The sequence below is a fragment of the Syzygium oleosum genome, unplaced genomic scaffold, assembly GCF_021117445.2.
Source record: "Syzygium oleosum isolate NSW1041296 unplaced genomic scaffold, Sole_v2.1 Sole_v2.35, whole genome shotgun sequence".
NCBI classification, from domain to species: Eukaryota; Viridiplantae; Streptophyta; class Magnoliopsida; order Myrtales; family Myrtaceae; genus Syzygium; species Syzygium oleosum.
This window is the reverse complement of record NW_026607519.1, coordinates 1,695,893-1,711,892: the sequence shown is the minus strand read 5'-3', so window position 1 is coordinate 1,711,892 and position 16,000 is coordinate 1,695,893. Positions and strand designations below refer to the sequence as shown.

Below are 16,000 nucleotides of genomic sequence, written 5' to 3'. Positions count from 1 at the left end.
GAGTATAACTGGTTTAGTGTATAGGTGGTGGGGTGTTCTCTTTGAGAACACAGGTCTTTTGGGTATCTCCTCTTTCTTTCTTCCTCTCCTCATTCTCCTCCTCAGCATTCCTCCCAGAATGAGTGTCCATTCACGAGTTACTGCTGCACAGCACTCGTGGCCAAGGACCAAAAATATGCTTTCCAATTCCAACTTCAGATTGAGACTCTGGTATACTCTCTCAGCATTTAGCCGTATTAGCTTTAGGGACACCATGAAAATGTGAACAAAGCTCTCACAAACCAGAGAGAGAAGCTCACTTCCAGTTTGGCTTGAAACCCTTTTATTTCCTTGAAAGTATTAGTTCTAGATGCCCACATATTCTAGGCAAACCTGTCTGTTTGGTACCTCGGTCAAAATTAAGATGTCTACAATCAAGTTCACGACAAGTCGACTGCACAAAATCTATCTCGAGGTGATGTGTACTGTTCTGTCGAGATAAATTGTGTCAATTTATCAGTGTACCAATTCTGAAATCCAAGATCCATGAGGACGACACATTCGATCATCGTGGCTGACGCGGAGAGCTGTTCTAAGATAGATATATTATGATCAAATATTCAAATTCCACAAATCTCTAAGCTAAGGAATGCTCAATGCTATAGCCCAAAGTGGGCGAAACCATTATTGAAACTTCCTTCTTTGCTACTATTTTTTAACTTGTAGGACTATCTCTATTCACGACTCCGGAGGACCTTCGAGGCGAATGTAATCATACATGACTCCTTGATAAGGGTTTATGGCCCTGGCCTGAGTCAAAAAGATCGTGTTGCTTCCGCTACGAAGTTGTGAGCTCGGCACCGGAATGCTGTACAACCAGTATAAACCATGAATTCCGTGTCTAGCTATCGCATTGTCCTGTCCGATTTTCCCCGTGGCGAAGTGCGGGGGCTCAATGCTCAGGTCATTGAACCGTACCTGAGGATCATCAGTAACTTTATGATCTGCATTCGACAATTCCCAAAACAGGGAATATGGTTGCTGATTTGATCTATATTCATCCGTAATGTAGTTGAAGGACCTCGATCTAGCTTATATGAACTGTTGAATACATAATGTTCCACATATTATGCCCGTACCTGCAAGTCAGATTCAGTAACTGATGCCAAGGCCAATTGGAGGACGTAACCGGCGGTCTTGTGCACTCTCTTGAGTTCAAACTCAATCTTCCATGTCGTGGCTGTGAATGTGTAATTATATAAATTCCTGCACTTAGAGAGAAGCTTAATCAACAGAGAAGAAATTGAGCAAGTTCTGTGGCGGACAGAGAGTAGACGACACATACCTAGTGACATGTGCAAAGAACCAATCTTTACGATGATCATCAACGCCCACATGAAAGACGAGATCATTTTCGGGGTATAAGTCTGCATATCGCTCCCATAAGCCGTATTGCCTAAATCTACTCAACTTAAACAATATCAACATGAGACACGAACCGGTATCTGAGTGGCTATTGGCTAAGAAAAACGAGTTTGTGATTTATTGAGGCAAACCTGTATTGTTTGTTGTTAGTGTACAAATTATTCATGAGGGTTGGGTAAGGTTCGGGCACGTAGAACTCAGAAGCTGTACGGTCGGGGACGCCTATTTCCCACAGAGTAGGACCGTGTCTTGGCGGATTGTAGATGAGAATCCCCAAGTTGATCGCCGAACCTGCATTTTGAAATTATATTCATTCCATTTCCCTATTGACCATCTATGCTAAAGTGATGTCTCTATACAAGGAATTGCAATTTCAGACAAAAGTTACAGAGTTTGGTTTCAATAAACAGAAGCAAAACTTCATACCTGGTGTGATAGTGACATTGCCTTCATACTTGTAATCTCCAATAATACCTGGAACCCATCCGTATAAATTATAATCGCCCGCTCGAATGTTGTTGATTACGAAATTTCCCTTCCTGTCTGCTCGACACCAAAACTGATAACCCTGGAAATTAAAGGACATTTACAAAAGAAAAATCAAATCTAGTTGTAATTTTCCTAGGCCGAATTGAAAGCTATTGACAAAGTATGGCTCATAGCACGCTAATTTCAGCTTTGAAAGAAAAAATCCAGCGGCTTTATCAACCTTGTTCTCTCTTTGCCACGACCCGGCCTCTCCAGGCGATGCTAGGCCAACATAGGCAAAGCCTCCCCACATGTATTTCTCAGTTATGTATCTGGAAAAAAAATGGAAAATGAAGAAACACAGCAAACTTAAATTATGTGATTACACAAGCTTAGTATGTTTCATCATCGTGCAGCGCATACGAGCACCATATCTGCCGCGAACTTAGTATGTTTCATCATCATACAGCGCATACGAGCACCATATCTGTATTAAGTCTTTCCAACATGATGATATGTCGCGGATAGATCATTGGGGCACTACTAGAGCCGTGACAGCATAATTTTGCACGTACGCTGTCCATCAATGAGAACTTTGAACCCATATTGTTGCAAAAAAGCAAGAAATTAAGATGGGAGACTACTCAAGATTTTCATCATGAGAAGAAAACGTTCTGTTAAGGAATTAATTAAGTACCTGTCGCGAACAAGTAGCTGGCCGACGACCATTCCTCGCTCCTCCGAAGAAGGGAAATCCTCCGACTCAATGAAATTGTATGGCCAGGTCTCCGATTCTACGTACATCTAACAAATATCGAATCAACAATGACAAAAGAATTACTAATTGTTGGTCATGGCCTAGATAGAAGACTGACTAATCTAATTTGAGCAGATGAGGGGAAACTAGCTATACAGAAACCTGCTCTTTGGCATTTTGCCAGAGATTGCTCAAGTCTTCCTCTGGGGCGACTGAGTTGAGGTAGACCAGAACAGGGCCAAACACCTTCTTCCAAGGCTCTCCACCATTGAACTTCATGCCCACTTCTTTCCCAGCATAGTGAGTGCTCACAAACATCTGCACTGTTTCCTCTGAGTACTTAAGCACAACTTGTGTACTTACAAGAACAAATTAAGAAAATCTGGGGTGCTACTGCTAAGCATATTCCTATGTCTACTCATTTGTCCATTGATGCTTAGTGATTCCTTGACGAAACTCACCATTGCCATTGTGTCAAGATCAAGCAAATTCAGAAAAGTAACAGATTATGCAGACGAATTGCTGGAAACTTGCAGAGAAGACTCACGGAGAGGGTAATTGGCCCGACGTGGGAAGTGAGGTCCTGCTTGACGGGCCCAGCGGTGCGGAACTCGTTGCTGGGCGTGATCATCCAGAAGCCCACCGGTGGGTCGCCGCTGATCCATCCGTGCACCCTGTTGTACTGGTTCTCGCATGAGTACTGGTACTTGTCGTCCACCTGCAGCGCCGGTCACCACCACCCACTTGTCACGTGACTTACAGATAAAAGTACCAGAAGTCTAGAACCCTAAGTAATGAAAACTAGAGCTGACAGCTGAGGGTAATCTCAATAATTTTTTGACATTTTTACGGCAACTGGATTAGCACTGTTTCCTCAAAAGAATCAACTGATTGACGAATCTCAATCGTAAGATGACGATCACAGACCGTAAAAAAAAATTTACCTTAAAAAACCACTTTATTCTATTTAAATGTTTCTGTATAAGTTGTCATTGATCCAAGCAAATTGATTCTATCATCGTCCTATTCACCTCATTTTAGCATGATAGAAAGCCCGATCCAAAAAGTTAAAGTTATCTAGTAAAGGGAGATATTATGAATATAAGGGTCATGTAAACCCGGCAAATAAACAATTATAATAACTTTAATTTAGAGTATAACTAGGTTTGTTTTGGATGGTATCCGAAATTCTTAAGGTTACCTCTCCTCGGAGTTCCGGGTTGATCGGATTGGTCAAGAGAACTGCTTCCGGGTAGGCCAGCGGCTGGCCTGTGACCCGGTCCTCTGGCATCGGCATGACTCTCTGCCTATCATCCGACAACGCCATGAAATGAAACCTGAACAGTAAAATCGTAGTCCCAAACTTATTAGCATGCCACATCTCTTAGAAATTCCAATTAAAATGACGAACAATTACGAACAGATGTTCAATTACTTTTCATTCTGGAGCTTGTAAACGATCCTGACTTGGTCCATTTCGATGTCCGGCCATCCTTCCGGGCGATCAAAAATGGCGTATGTGTAAAATCCCGAGCATCCACGCCGCACTATGTACCTGCGGAGTTCCAACTATCGTTACCAATTGTTACCTAAGTAGAGCGCAATGTTCAAATTCCATAATCTTTATGTTCTCGTTGGAAGCTCCGACCGCACCTCTTGTCGATGTTCAACGGGACCGCGGTCTGGTTAGTCAAGGCACTCCCGTTTCTGACGAACGATAACTCTATTTGGTCTTCATTTTGCGTTACGATCTTGTATGTTGTTCCTTGTATCCTGCCATCAATAAGTCGCATACTGTGATAGTCGGCAAAAAGAACTCGAATTTCACTTGCTTGGGAAATCGACATTCACCTGTCATATTTGATCGGATCTCCAGGCAAGTTCCAAACAACATCCCAGTACCTGGAATTGCCAAACAAGGTCCCGATTTAGCTCTCGAAATCGAATCCCGGTTCTTCGAAATCGCAGAGCGCATGAAAACGCGATGAAAACGGGCAAATCAAGAGCTAGATTCCTCGTGGACACGTTACATTACATTATAATACGTACCCTCTGTTGCTTTCTTCATTTAGGATTTCCAGCAAGTTATCGACGCCATTGTACTGAATGCCTATGACATTTCCATCCGGAACCGATAGGGTTAATTGGAGAAGCCCATTGTCTATCAACATCTGAAACATAATCAGGGAGAAAACTTAGAACCAGAAAATTACTCGTTACGATTCAATTAGCTCGTTAAATTACATAACCGTGTTATCATGTACCAAAAATGCTTGGTAAAACCTAAAGAATAATCTTGGTTATGCTCTAATTAATGGGATAATTGAACAAACTCTGAGCCTAATCATTGACAAATTAACAGTAGCAGGTGAAGCCCAGTTACCTGCCCCGAGCCTTGCAACCTCAGCTGGACCCCAACAGAAGACTTGGGTTTGCTGCTCCCTGGAAAATTTCTTCAACAAGAGACAAAAGGAAAGGCAAAAATTATAGTCAACGCCAAATGCTGACCGGTGGCCAAAACAATTGAAAAACGAAAAGTCATGTGGTAATTATTTATATGGTCGAAACAGAGGGACCACATAGGCGTGTGATGAGCTTTTTTGACTTGCCCATGGACTTTTTGAACCTATATGGCGTACTTTTTCACTTTTTTTAACTGTGGTTTTGCAGACAGAGGCCTGTGAAAGTATATCTCAGATTATTAGAATAATATTTAACGAAAAGAGCACCGGTTTGCGGTTGTGTTCAGACAAGAATCTCTCACGAAACACTTCAGATGGTACACACAGCGTCAAGATGAAAAAGACAAAAAGCATGGGTTCATGAAAAGTGAAAGGGCAAATCTCATGGCGAAGAGTTGCTCAGATGGTCTGTAGTTCCTTTATTGCATTGTACGAATTTCGCCGGATGACTTCACGGGCTTGCGCGGATGAAAGAAAAAAATTACATGGACTTTGCTGCCGCGGCGTCACAGCCACAGAACAACACAACACAACAGTGCTGGTTTCTCTCTCTCTCTCTCTCTCTCTCTCTCTCTCTCTCTCTCTCTCGTGAGCACATACACAGGCACATAGAGAGGACATGCTACATTGGTCATTCATCAAATAATTAATAAGTTGAGAGAAAGAGAGGCGCAAAGAAGATGAGAGAAGAACCGAACTGGGTCGTCTCCGAACGGACAATGCAGCTGCACCACAGCAGCAAATGAACCACCGCAGCTCCCCGCCACCCGCCACGGCCGAGCGACCTCCATTGTGGCTGCCAGTAGCCCATCTTCACACCAGCCGCAAGAAAATAACCCAACCGCACTAGAAGAAAGAGAAACAGAGATGAGAGCCAAAGGTGATTTACCAGGAATCAAGCAAATATGTGGACCTGGCTCTTGACATTTCACCTAAACAGAGCATCGAAACTGATGCGCGTACGCACGACGAGGGCCATCCGGTCAATTTCCTTTAACCGGAAGAAGGGAGAGAGAGAGAGATACCATGTGGGATTGATGATGGTGGCGTTTTGTTTCCATGGAAGTGGAATTGACAAACTTAATCGCCACCACAACCGTTGGAGAGACAGAGACAGAGACCGAGACAGCAATGTAAAAAGGCCAAACGAGTGAGTGAGCTATTCCTATATAAGTTGACGAGTAGGCTTCTTCTGAGCGAGGGTAGATCCGTCCTCTCGCGCAAGAAGTTCACATGGCCCGAAGAGAGACCAAATTCCAACCTCGAAGGTTCTCTCTTGGAACTAGGTACAAATGAAAGGTTTTCAGGTGATTAATGCCAACCCCTTTTGGCGAATTCGATGCTCTTTTAGCCTTGTGAATCGAATCCTAGTCACGATATAGTCCTCAAGACTGTCAGATGCTGCCTTTTCTCTATGTAATCAGCTCGGTTTGGGTGTGGTGTTCATCTTTTTCTTAGGGTGGTTGGTCTACCTCGCTTTACTTCCTGCTCCTAATTGTCTATCTACAGCTCTCTTCTCTTCCATTGGCGATTCTTTAATAAGTGTTGACGTTAGGTGCATCAAAGGGTTCTGTTTGATGCGGTTTTTCTATGCACGGTTAGTGGGAACGAGTGCTACGGTTTTTACAATGACGTACTTGGTAAATTGCTCACCGTTGGAACATTACCAAGTCTCCGAAACTCAAGAATCTCTAATTCGAAGAAGTAAGGCAAACTCCCACATCTTACTAGGCTCCTAACCGGCCTAAAATAAGCTAGTAGAGACTCCTAAAACCTAAACAAAGGAATCAATTAATGAGAAAATCAAGTTGCAATCGGTAGGAGTTGCCATCGCAAAAAGGGATCATTTGCACTCGATTAACAATTCGTCAAACTCCTTTCAAGGAGCCAACCGCACTCAATTTTGTGTTGCTGCCGTTTTAGAATATGTATAGTACCAAACCCACAAATTACAGCACTTTACAGCATGGCGTAATTACAACAGTACAAAACTGATGCTGAAATTAATTTAAAGAGAACCCTTTCTTTTCCCCCTTGATTTCGCTAATATTTGGTTTGTCCGGTGCAATTAAATACTGAGGAGGAGGCAGTGCCCGTCATTTTCACGAGTCGGCCAAAAAGCAGAGAATGCCCTTTTCTTTTTGCTCACAAAAAGAAAGGGTTTGTAATCCTATGTAAGACCTAAAGGCAAAGGTATATGCCATTACAAAATTTACAATTGCTCAAGCAAAAGAGAAATCAAGATTGGCAAAGGAGGGAGGAGACCCTAATCAATCGGCAGGAGCGTGCAATTGTAATACAGACTAGCTTTGGACTCTGCAGGTGGATATATATATATATATATATATATATATATATATATATATATAGAGAGAGAGAGAGAGAGAGAGAGAGTTATTTCAATTGGTACTTAGCCAGAGAGAATTAATAAGACTAAGACCTCAGTCAAACACTTAACGCAAACTCTTTCAAACCCAATCTATTATATATATAATAGGAAAGTTTACTAAATTAATGACATGCAATATATAAACCCACATATTTAGATATTCACCACATCCAAAATTGTAAATCAAGGTAATCGGGGATTTGATCTTAGGTCTTAAAGATCGAAACCTCAATTATCACAAATATGCACAACTCTAAAGAAAAAAATATGAAGTTTCCTATTTGGGTGACGCCTACAATCTCACACCAAATCAAATTAAAATCAAGTAATCTAATCAAATATTTGAATTAGATTTAGTTTAAGCAATTACCTAAATTAAACTTTGATCCAAATATGACCGACGAGGAAAGTTTGACGACGACGACCGGTGAAGGGTAGGCAGCGAAACGGTGGTGAGGAAACAACAGTAAAGGCAATGACGGTGAGGAGATCGCAGCGACAATCGAGCACGTCGGAAGAGCTGACCACCTGAGTTGGTGTGAATCACAACCAAGGATTGGGCTCGGTGAGAGTTGGTAGCTCTTGGTCGAATCCCTGGGTCTCTAAATCTTTGATGCTCGTTCCTCCAGTGGGTTGAAGAACTATGTGGGGTAGAAATCTCCTCAAAATTTCAATGCATTCCAACTTAGAACAAACACGTGCTCATTGTTTTCGCGAGGCTGCGCGTTGAAAAGACATAGTTCCAGTTATTTTCTCATCAATCTCACCGCACAAACTTAAGAACAGTGTCTTACCGTTCTCTCCACATATTTTGAGCTAGAATTCTTCTGCTACCATGGAAGAGGGCTTCGCCGTTTTCTCTAATATTTCTGTATGTGCCCCTTCTTTCTTGCTCGGCCAAGAGGGGTATAAATATTTATAACCTCCATTAGGTCGAGTTTGAATTAAGATCAAGGGTTATCAAATAATGCTACCTTCGGTCTTTTGGATTTCTTGTCATAATAGGATTGATATAAAATCCAGATATGAACTCCAAGGATTTTGTTATTTAATATCCATTATTTGGTGAATGACAATAATAAAGCCGGATTTTTTCATATCCCATTGTGTCCACTGTTTGATATGAATGACATATCAATGTAAATGCAGTTGAAAATGCACAAACAAAGATTATAAAAATCTCTCAAGATCCATTGCTAAAGAAATCATAAATGCACAAGCCGAGATAAACCCTATCAATAAATCTATGAATATTGTATGATCTAAATCTTGAACAACAAAAGAACTCAGTGTAGCATTCCAAACCTACAGGTTTGACTATGACAAGAAATGTAAACGGGCTATGTCAACATTTGCTGGGAAAACATCCCTAAGGAATTTTGGTGATTACAAAACTATCATTAGTACTAATGTTTACCATGACGAGTGACTCGTACTTTATCAATGACTCATTGGTATCAGCAAATATAAGAAACTAGACTTTGACGTAAAGCAGAACAAGTATCAGTGTGAGTGGAATCTCATCGCAGCTTGGAATGACCTAATCGAGCTAGAATTTTCAGAAGTCTTTGGAAACTAATACAAGTAGAAGGCTCTTTGGTCCTAACATCACAAGTCGGATTAACGTTGTCATCCCTGGAGATAGTCAACCAGGTCACATACAGTCTTCACTGGTGAGAGTGTGTATAGATTGGTGATGGTGATGGATTGGCTCTGATGCTGGTGAGATAGATGTTGGAAGGTGAGCGTTGATGGTACATAAAAGAGCCATCGCAAGACTGGGACTCCGTAAACTGACAAACCAGGAAAATATCAGAAAATCAGCTAACAAGTTTATGCTTCAGTGACAAGACAGTTGTAGCAGACTCCATTTTAAGACCTACGAACAGTAAGACAAAGTGATTGTAGGAGCAGTCCTAGTTCTAATGAAGGTCTGTGACAACTCTCAAATGACTAGCTGGGTGTCCTTGGAAGTCTCCAATGAATAGATTGAAGACTTCTCTATATAAGAAGCAGCGAAGCGGGAAAGAGGGTTGGCCGAGAAATTCGTTGAATATTGCAATTATAACCTGAACGTGAGATTGTCACCAATCTTGTTCTAATCATTTCTCTGTGTTTGATTTATCACTATAATAACCTATAGTCAAGTGTACAAGTGTAAGAGCCGTAATTGTGTCTTGATAGTGTTATCTATCATGAGAAGGGAACAACACTTATCGTTTATAACGTGTACTGCTGATTACTAGTGGAATCTAGCTACTGTTAGGCTGTTAGTCTAAGAGTGGATGTAAGCTTTGATATAAAACCGAATCACTTTATATTGTTATGTGATTGTCTCAATCTATTCTATCGATTCATTAACATCACACATGGTAACTTGCTTTCATCACCACCTGGTGTGCTGATTGTTAATATTCCACGAAAGTTTATCATTATCTTCAATCAACTTATTCGACCCCATTCTAGGTTGTATTGTTAGCCCAACAACATTGATGAGGTAGATTAGCTAGAGAATGCCGAAACTAGTAAGAGAAAGAATATATGATCATTCACCTTCCGGATTTAGAAAAGTATAATGCTTCATTCTCTTTTTTATTTACTTAATTTTTAATTTTTCTCTCTTTTTATTTATTATATTTTTTATTCACTTATTCCTTCCATCATTCCTAAATAAATTTTTATTAAATAATAAACTATACTAATATACCTAAAATATATCATAAATATAAATACTAAATATATATAGAATATAATCATAGGATAAAAATAAATTCGAATAAATAAATAAAAATATCGATAAATAAAAACAAAAAAAATGTTGTTATTTTTTTCATTATTTTATATTCTATATTTTTAGTAGAATTCAAATATTATTTATACTTAATTATCATATTATTTTTATTACTTTAAGAATTTTGTTATTCAGGAAAAATAATTTTTATATCATGAATATAAGAAATCTTATACACCTATATCCTACCTCCTACATAGGATATTTTTATCCAAGTTATATTCCTCTTGTATTTGACTATATCCTGCCTTAGTTAGGAACCAAATATATAATAAGATAAATTTTATCATATCTTGAATTTTATCCAGGCTGCCAAACGCAGCCTAAGAGTTTGATCGGATTTGGAAAACTATTTCAAAAGCTCGATCGGTTTTGGTCATTATCTCTTTCGTGGATTAAACTGATTAAATCAAGTTTGAAATAGCGCGAATAGGAAAACAAATCCTTCAAAAGACCGGCCCCCTCCTAGTAGATAAAATATGGTTCTAAATGATTCAAAGGCAGATAGGAATAGAATTGAATGGATGACCGTTGAATCGAGTAACCACCGGAGATCAAACCTCATCAACAAGGAAATTGAGTGTGGAGTTTAAACTCCTATTGTGGATATGGCCAGCCATAGCTCTTGATTGCTCTATGCGATGGTCCGTGTTAACATCGTGTTAAGACCATATGACTTGCACGTGATGCATGACTTAAATAAAATGCAAATATGAACTATGCAAATGGTATTTTTGTTTAGAGGTCGTGGTAATCTCCTAATTTTCTTATATAATAAACGACTAAATGGGTTGGCAAAATTTAGGTGTCAATAGAAATCAGAGCCAAATGTTGCTCCATTTGTACACGCCTAGACAACGTGGACCCAAGACAGATGCTTGTCTTATAAAGAATCATGCTAATATATAAGTAGGAAGATACCTCATGCATCCACGACAACAGGTAGTGCTGAAATGTGGAGAAATAAGTCGGTCATCATAGTATGGTTTTTCAATTTCCCACATATATTCAAAAGAAATTAAAGATCTCAATGACAATTTTGACGAGGAAGATAGATAACTGGGATCAAAGATGAGCAATTAGATTTTTGGAGGCAAATTTCAGCGGCAGGGAGGTAATCGAGCTCCAAACTCATTGAGCCGCGATGTATTTAGACTTGAGTAGATTGCAAAGATATTCCGAGTTCGACCTCAATGACAACTCGAGTCCAAATCTTCATCCCTCTCGTCCTCGGATTGAGCTTAGATCTCTTCAAATTAAAGCTTTCGCTTCTATTCTTCACCATAAACTACCCAACTCTTTCCCGGTCTCTTATCAAATTATGGAGTTTCATGGATGATTGTTTGTAGAGTGCGGTACCGGGATTCTAAACCAAACTATAACTAATTAAGGTTTAGTTTGTCTTGTGGAAAATGAATGATTTAGAAAATATTTTTTTAAAAATGATAACTTATATTACTTACAAAAATGAATGAATGAAAAATATTTTTATCATCCATGAAAATATTTAGACATAAATTGTTATCGATAATAAAAATATTATTTATTCGCTAAATATTTCAAGCGATATAAGTAATCATTTTTAGAAAAATATTTTTCAAATCATTAATTTTTTGCGAAACAAACGGAACCCCAAAGATGTTTCTAGACATGAGGATATCTAATTGGACTCCTGAGTCTTATGACAAAAGTGAAGAGAAACACTATCTAGAAGATTAATAATTCGCCATTCATATAGGTGGTTGAGGTTAAAAGATATTAAGGCATGGGAAATTAAACAGTGGTTGAAGTTGAATGATAATTGAGGCATGAGCTAGTGGGAACGAAGATACAAATTAACTATAACTCTTTAATGAATGAATGAATTTGCCTGAGCAAATCCTTTTACTGTATATACAGATTGCTATTTTTTTGAATTTGATAGGTCTCGTGCATATCTTTGTTTACATTGTCATCGCACCTAATAACCATTTTCTTTTTTTATGTGACCTTAGATAAGAAAAAAAGAAAAGGGTTTTCGGCTTATTGCTATTTTGATAAGCCGTTTTTGTTACACCTGTCCGGACTTAAAAGTTTCCTATGGGGTAGATGTTGCCATAACTCTAGCAAAGCCAGAGACAAAGGCACGGCGATTCGTTTCTTTCGCGGAAAATCAACAATTTGAAAATATTTTTCTAAAAACGATCAGTTGTATTGGTCGCACAAATAAATGGACGAAAAATGTTTTCATCAAAGAAAATACTTAAGTATGAACTATATTGATAAAAAAAAAAAGAAAATATTTTTCGAGTCATTTGTATTGTGTGAAATAAATGCACAAAACTCAATTAATTTCTTGACCCAAAAACATAAGGACTAATACCATAAAAAAACCCCAAACCGGTACACCTGTGACAGATTTATTCCAAATTAATTTTTTAACCACAAAAAACCCCAAACTGATACACCAATGATAAATTTATCCTCCGTTGATTTCCGTTAAAATTTACCGTCAAATTCCTGAGTTTGATGACACGTAACAGTTGACGGATGTACCAGTTTAGGGTTTTAACCAAATTTATCAATTTGTGATTTTTCGTAGTGTTAATCTAATTTTACGGAGGGTGAATTTGTTACAAATGTACTAGTTTTGGGTTTTTGGTGGTCAAAAAATTAGTTTAGGATAAATTTATCGCAGGTGTACCGGTTTTGGATTTTTGGTGGTCAAAAAATTAGTTCAGGGTAAATCTATCACATGTGTATCGATTTAGGATTTTTCGTAGGATTAATCCAAAATATAAAGAGAGAAAGAAAGCTCAATTTATTTTTTAAAAAAGGAATGAAGGCAACTGCAAAATGGTCCAAGCATGTGGCACCCACCGCCGGTGTTCGGACAAAAAGTAGTGAGCGAAAGGAACAGCTTTTGCTTTCATGTGACCTCCGATTGTCTTATGGGACAAGCAAAGCACATCTCAGGACTCTTGCAAGCACGTCCCGTGACAACTTGCTTCTCCTCGCCGCCATCTTTCGAGGAGACATGGATTCTTCCGATTCATAGCAAAAGAAATATTCTCTTCCGACACATTTCCTTAACGTCGCTGTTTTTCTCGAGGATAAGGTATTGTGTGGACAAATGTGTGAGGGGTGCGGTGCATAGAACCAATGGAAACGTCCTTCTGACTGGTTTGCTAATCTTACAATCGATAAGCGCTTGAGCACTAGATTCTTTTCGTTACCCCCTAGAAGGTTGCTTCATGTTTTATTAGGTGATAAAATAGGGATAATAAATTTACGGCATTAAATTTTTGTACTAGACTTTAGCCCTTTTTTCATACAAAGAAAAAACTGTACATGAACTTATTTTCTTGTGGGACCCAGTGTGGATCCCGCGGACTTTCGAAGTATGATGGATTTGATCCAATGGACTCATAGCTTGTTTGGTAAAAGCAAAAGCTCAAGCACGATATATTTTGAAGGTTATAAATAGAAACAAAAGGCCGTTTGATAATAATAAAAAATTCGTTGCTGAATCATGTCGATTGAACATTGAATTGTTGAAGAATCGACAATCAAATGATTCAGAAAAAAAAAAATGACTGGATAAATCGTCTCTAAACAATGTTCGGGCTTAGCTTCTCTTAGGAAACATTGCTAGCATACTTTAAAGGTGCGTTTGATAACCATTATGTTCCCGAAAACAATTTTTGCCCTGAAATAATTTTTGCTCAGAAATGATTTTTTTTATTCTGTTCCCGGAAATAATTTCTAAGCATTTGAAGGCATTTGGTAATTGCCCAAAATTTATATTCTTAGAATAGAAAAAGAACAGAAATATATTTGGTAAATGCATAAAATTTCTTTTTATTAATAATATTTTGAATTTTTTAATATTTCTTTCTTTCTTTTTTCTTTTTTTTCTTTCTTTTCCTTCCTTGGCCCATAGCCAGATCGCCGGCGCCGGCGACCAACCACAGGCGAGGGCCACCCTTAGCGGCTTCGGTGAGGGCTGGACCCTCACCACCTGGGCGAGGTCCGCCCTTGCCGGATCTAGCGAGGGCTGGACCCTTGCCCCCTCCCTCACTAGATCTAGTGAGGGCGGGTTGCGGCTTGGACGAGGGTTGCCTTCGCGGTCTGGGCGAGGGTCGCCCTCGCCAGATTCGGCAAGGGCGGCCCTCGCCCAGGCCGCGACGCCCTCGCTAGCCCTGGCCTGTGGCCGGTCACCGGTGGCTGTCGACCGGCCATAGGTCAGGAAAAATGAAGAAGCCAACCAAGAAGAAGAATAAAAAATTTCTTTTCTATTTCTGATTCTTGTTCCTGGAATCAAGAAGCAACTTTTTTTTTATTCTTGATTCCGCTCCAAAACTGATTCTTGGAACAAATTTATGCAAATTTGTGCTTGGGAACAAAAAATTTGCTAAACGGATTTCTGTTCTTTTTTTTGTTTTACAGAACAAAAGAATAGAATCAATTACTATTTGGTAAGTTACTAAACGCACCCTAAGTCTCCTTTTGGTCCAAATTGTTGGTGTTATTGGCCCTTACAGCCTTTGTATTTATATTTTTATCTTTATTGCAATTAGGTCTCTAACTTGGCTGAGTTATGCAATTGGGTCCTTTCGGTAGCCTACCAAATAAGTCACGTCATTGCACCAATAAAATAATTTAGGGAACATAATTCCTCCAAAAAGTTGGAGAATCCCATAGCATGTATGAAGGTAAGGAGACTAGAACTGAACTTAACCATTGAAAGCAGGGGAATTGTCACTTCGGCATTGCACATACAAAAACATTCACATAGGATTTTAATGTCTCGTAGAATATTGTTTATTTATTAAAATCCAACTTCACCAGGCTTTTCCGCGCAATATGTTGGAAATTTTAAAATCAATGTTAGAATCCCTCAAATTATTTTGATGATTACAAAACCTTATTAAAGTATTTGATGAGTTCTTTGAGTGGATGCAGAAAAGTATTGCATGTTTACTCCATGCCAAGGCCGGAGCATACCACAAGCATAAAAAGGTCTTATAATGGAATGCATGCATACCACGGATCTGTAAGGTCTTATAGCGGTTACACATCGCTTACAAACGAGAAAGCCAGCAGCATGACTCAAACTTGGCATGGTGTGCGAAAAGTTCGAATCTTACCATCCGAGCCAATCCACTTTGGCACCATGAGCTCGATCTTAGATATATGATATATCAACATAATAATCATGACGCCTTACCCAAAAAAAAAAATATAATAATCGTGAGCTGGGTCTTCTGCAACATTGACGTAGAGCATATATCTTGTGCACTTCAATAGGATATTCAAGGTACATCGAAGTCATGTTGTGTCCACATGTCTTCCTTTTCATTTTCAGTAATACTCGGATGAATATGTCGCTCAAAACATAGTGAAACAGCACAACTTGAAGAGCATCTTCCCCTCCTCCTAATATTTTTCATAAAAAAAAAAGACCCAGCTAATGGTTATTATGTTGATATATAATGGTTATTATGTTGATATATCATATATCATAGTAAACCAACTTTAGGCGAAAATATTCCATGATTTAGCAGATTGATTGCTAATCCAAGATCATGACCTATATTTCCAAAAATAGAAGATTCTCTACAGGCTGGACAACTGAATAGATTGGAAGATTTTTATAGCTGATATCGTGGATTAACGACTATATTATCCAAGGAAATTCGAAAGTGACATAACGGATGCTCATTCAAGTCTCACCGTTTGATTTATAT

The 16,000-nt window shown here is 39.0% G+C and overlaps 1 protein-coding gene across 8 annotated transcripts; it reads right to left on the bottom strand.

The window, feature by feature from the left end:
• Positions 1–567: 567 nt before the first annotated feature.
• Positions 568–6,246, bottom strand: LOC115676978 (rhamnogalacturonate lyase B). 8 transcript variants are annotated; one of them, XM_056305113.1, is made up of 17 exons: positions 6,024–6,246; positions 5,785–5,937; positions 5,013–5,082; positions 4,679–4,800; positions 4,481–4,531; positions 4,283–4,402; positions 4,065–4,184; positions 3,831–3,966; positions 3,177–3,347; positions 2,792–2,947; positions 2,570–2,676; positions 2,114–2,204; positions 1,831–1,972; positions 1,536–1,695; positions 1,325–1,441; positions 1,119–1,245; positions 568–957 (listed from the first exon to the last, which is right to left on the bottom strand). In XM_056305113.1, the coding sequence occupies exons 1-17, from the start codon at positions 6,068–6,070 to the stop codon at positions 718–720; spliced, it is 2,130 nt and encodes a 709-aa protein (XP_056161088.1). In that variant the 5' UTR covers positions 6,071–6,246; the 3' UTR covers positions 568–717. The 8 variants fall into 8 exon arrangements, with proteins under 8 accessions (XP_056161088.1, XP_056161092.1, XP_030455891.1 ...); XM_056305117.1 differs by having other exon boundaries at positions 6,117–6,246; XM_030600031.2 differs by having other exon boundaries at positions 5,790–5,937; positions 6,117–6,246.
• Positions 6,247–16,000: the final 9,754 nt, after the last annotated feature.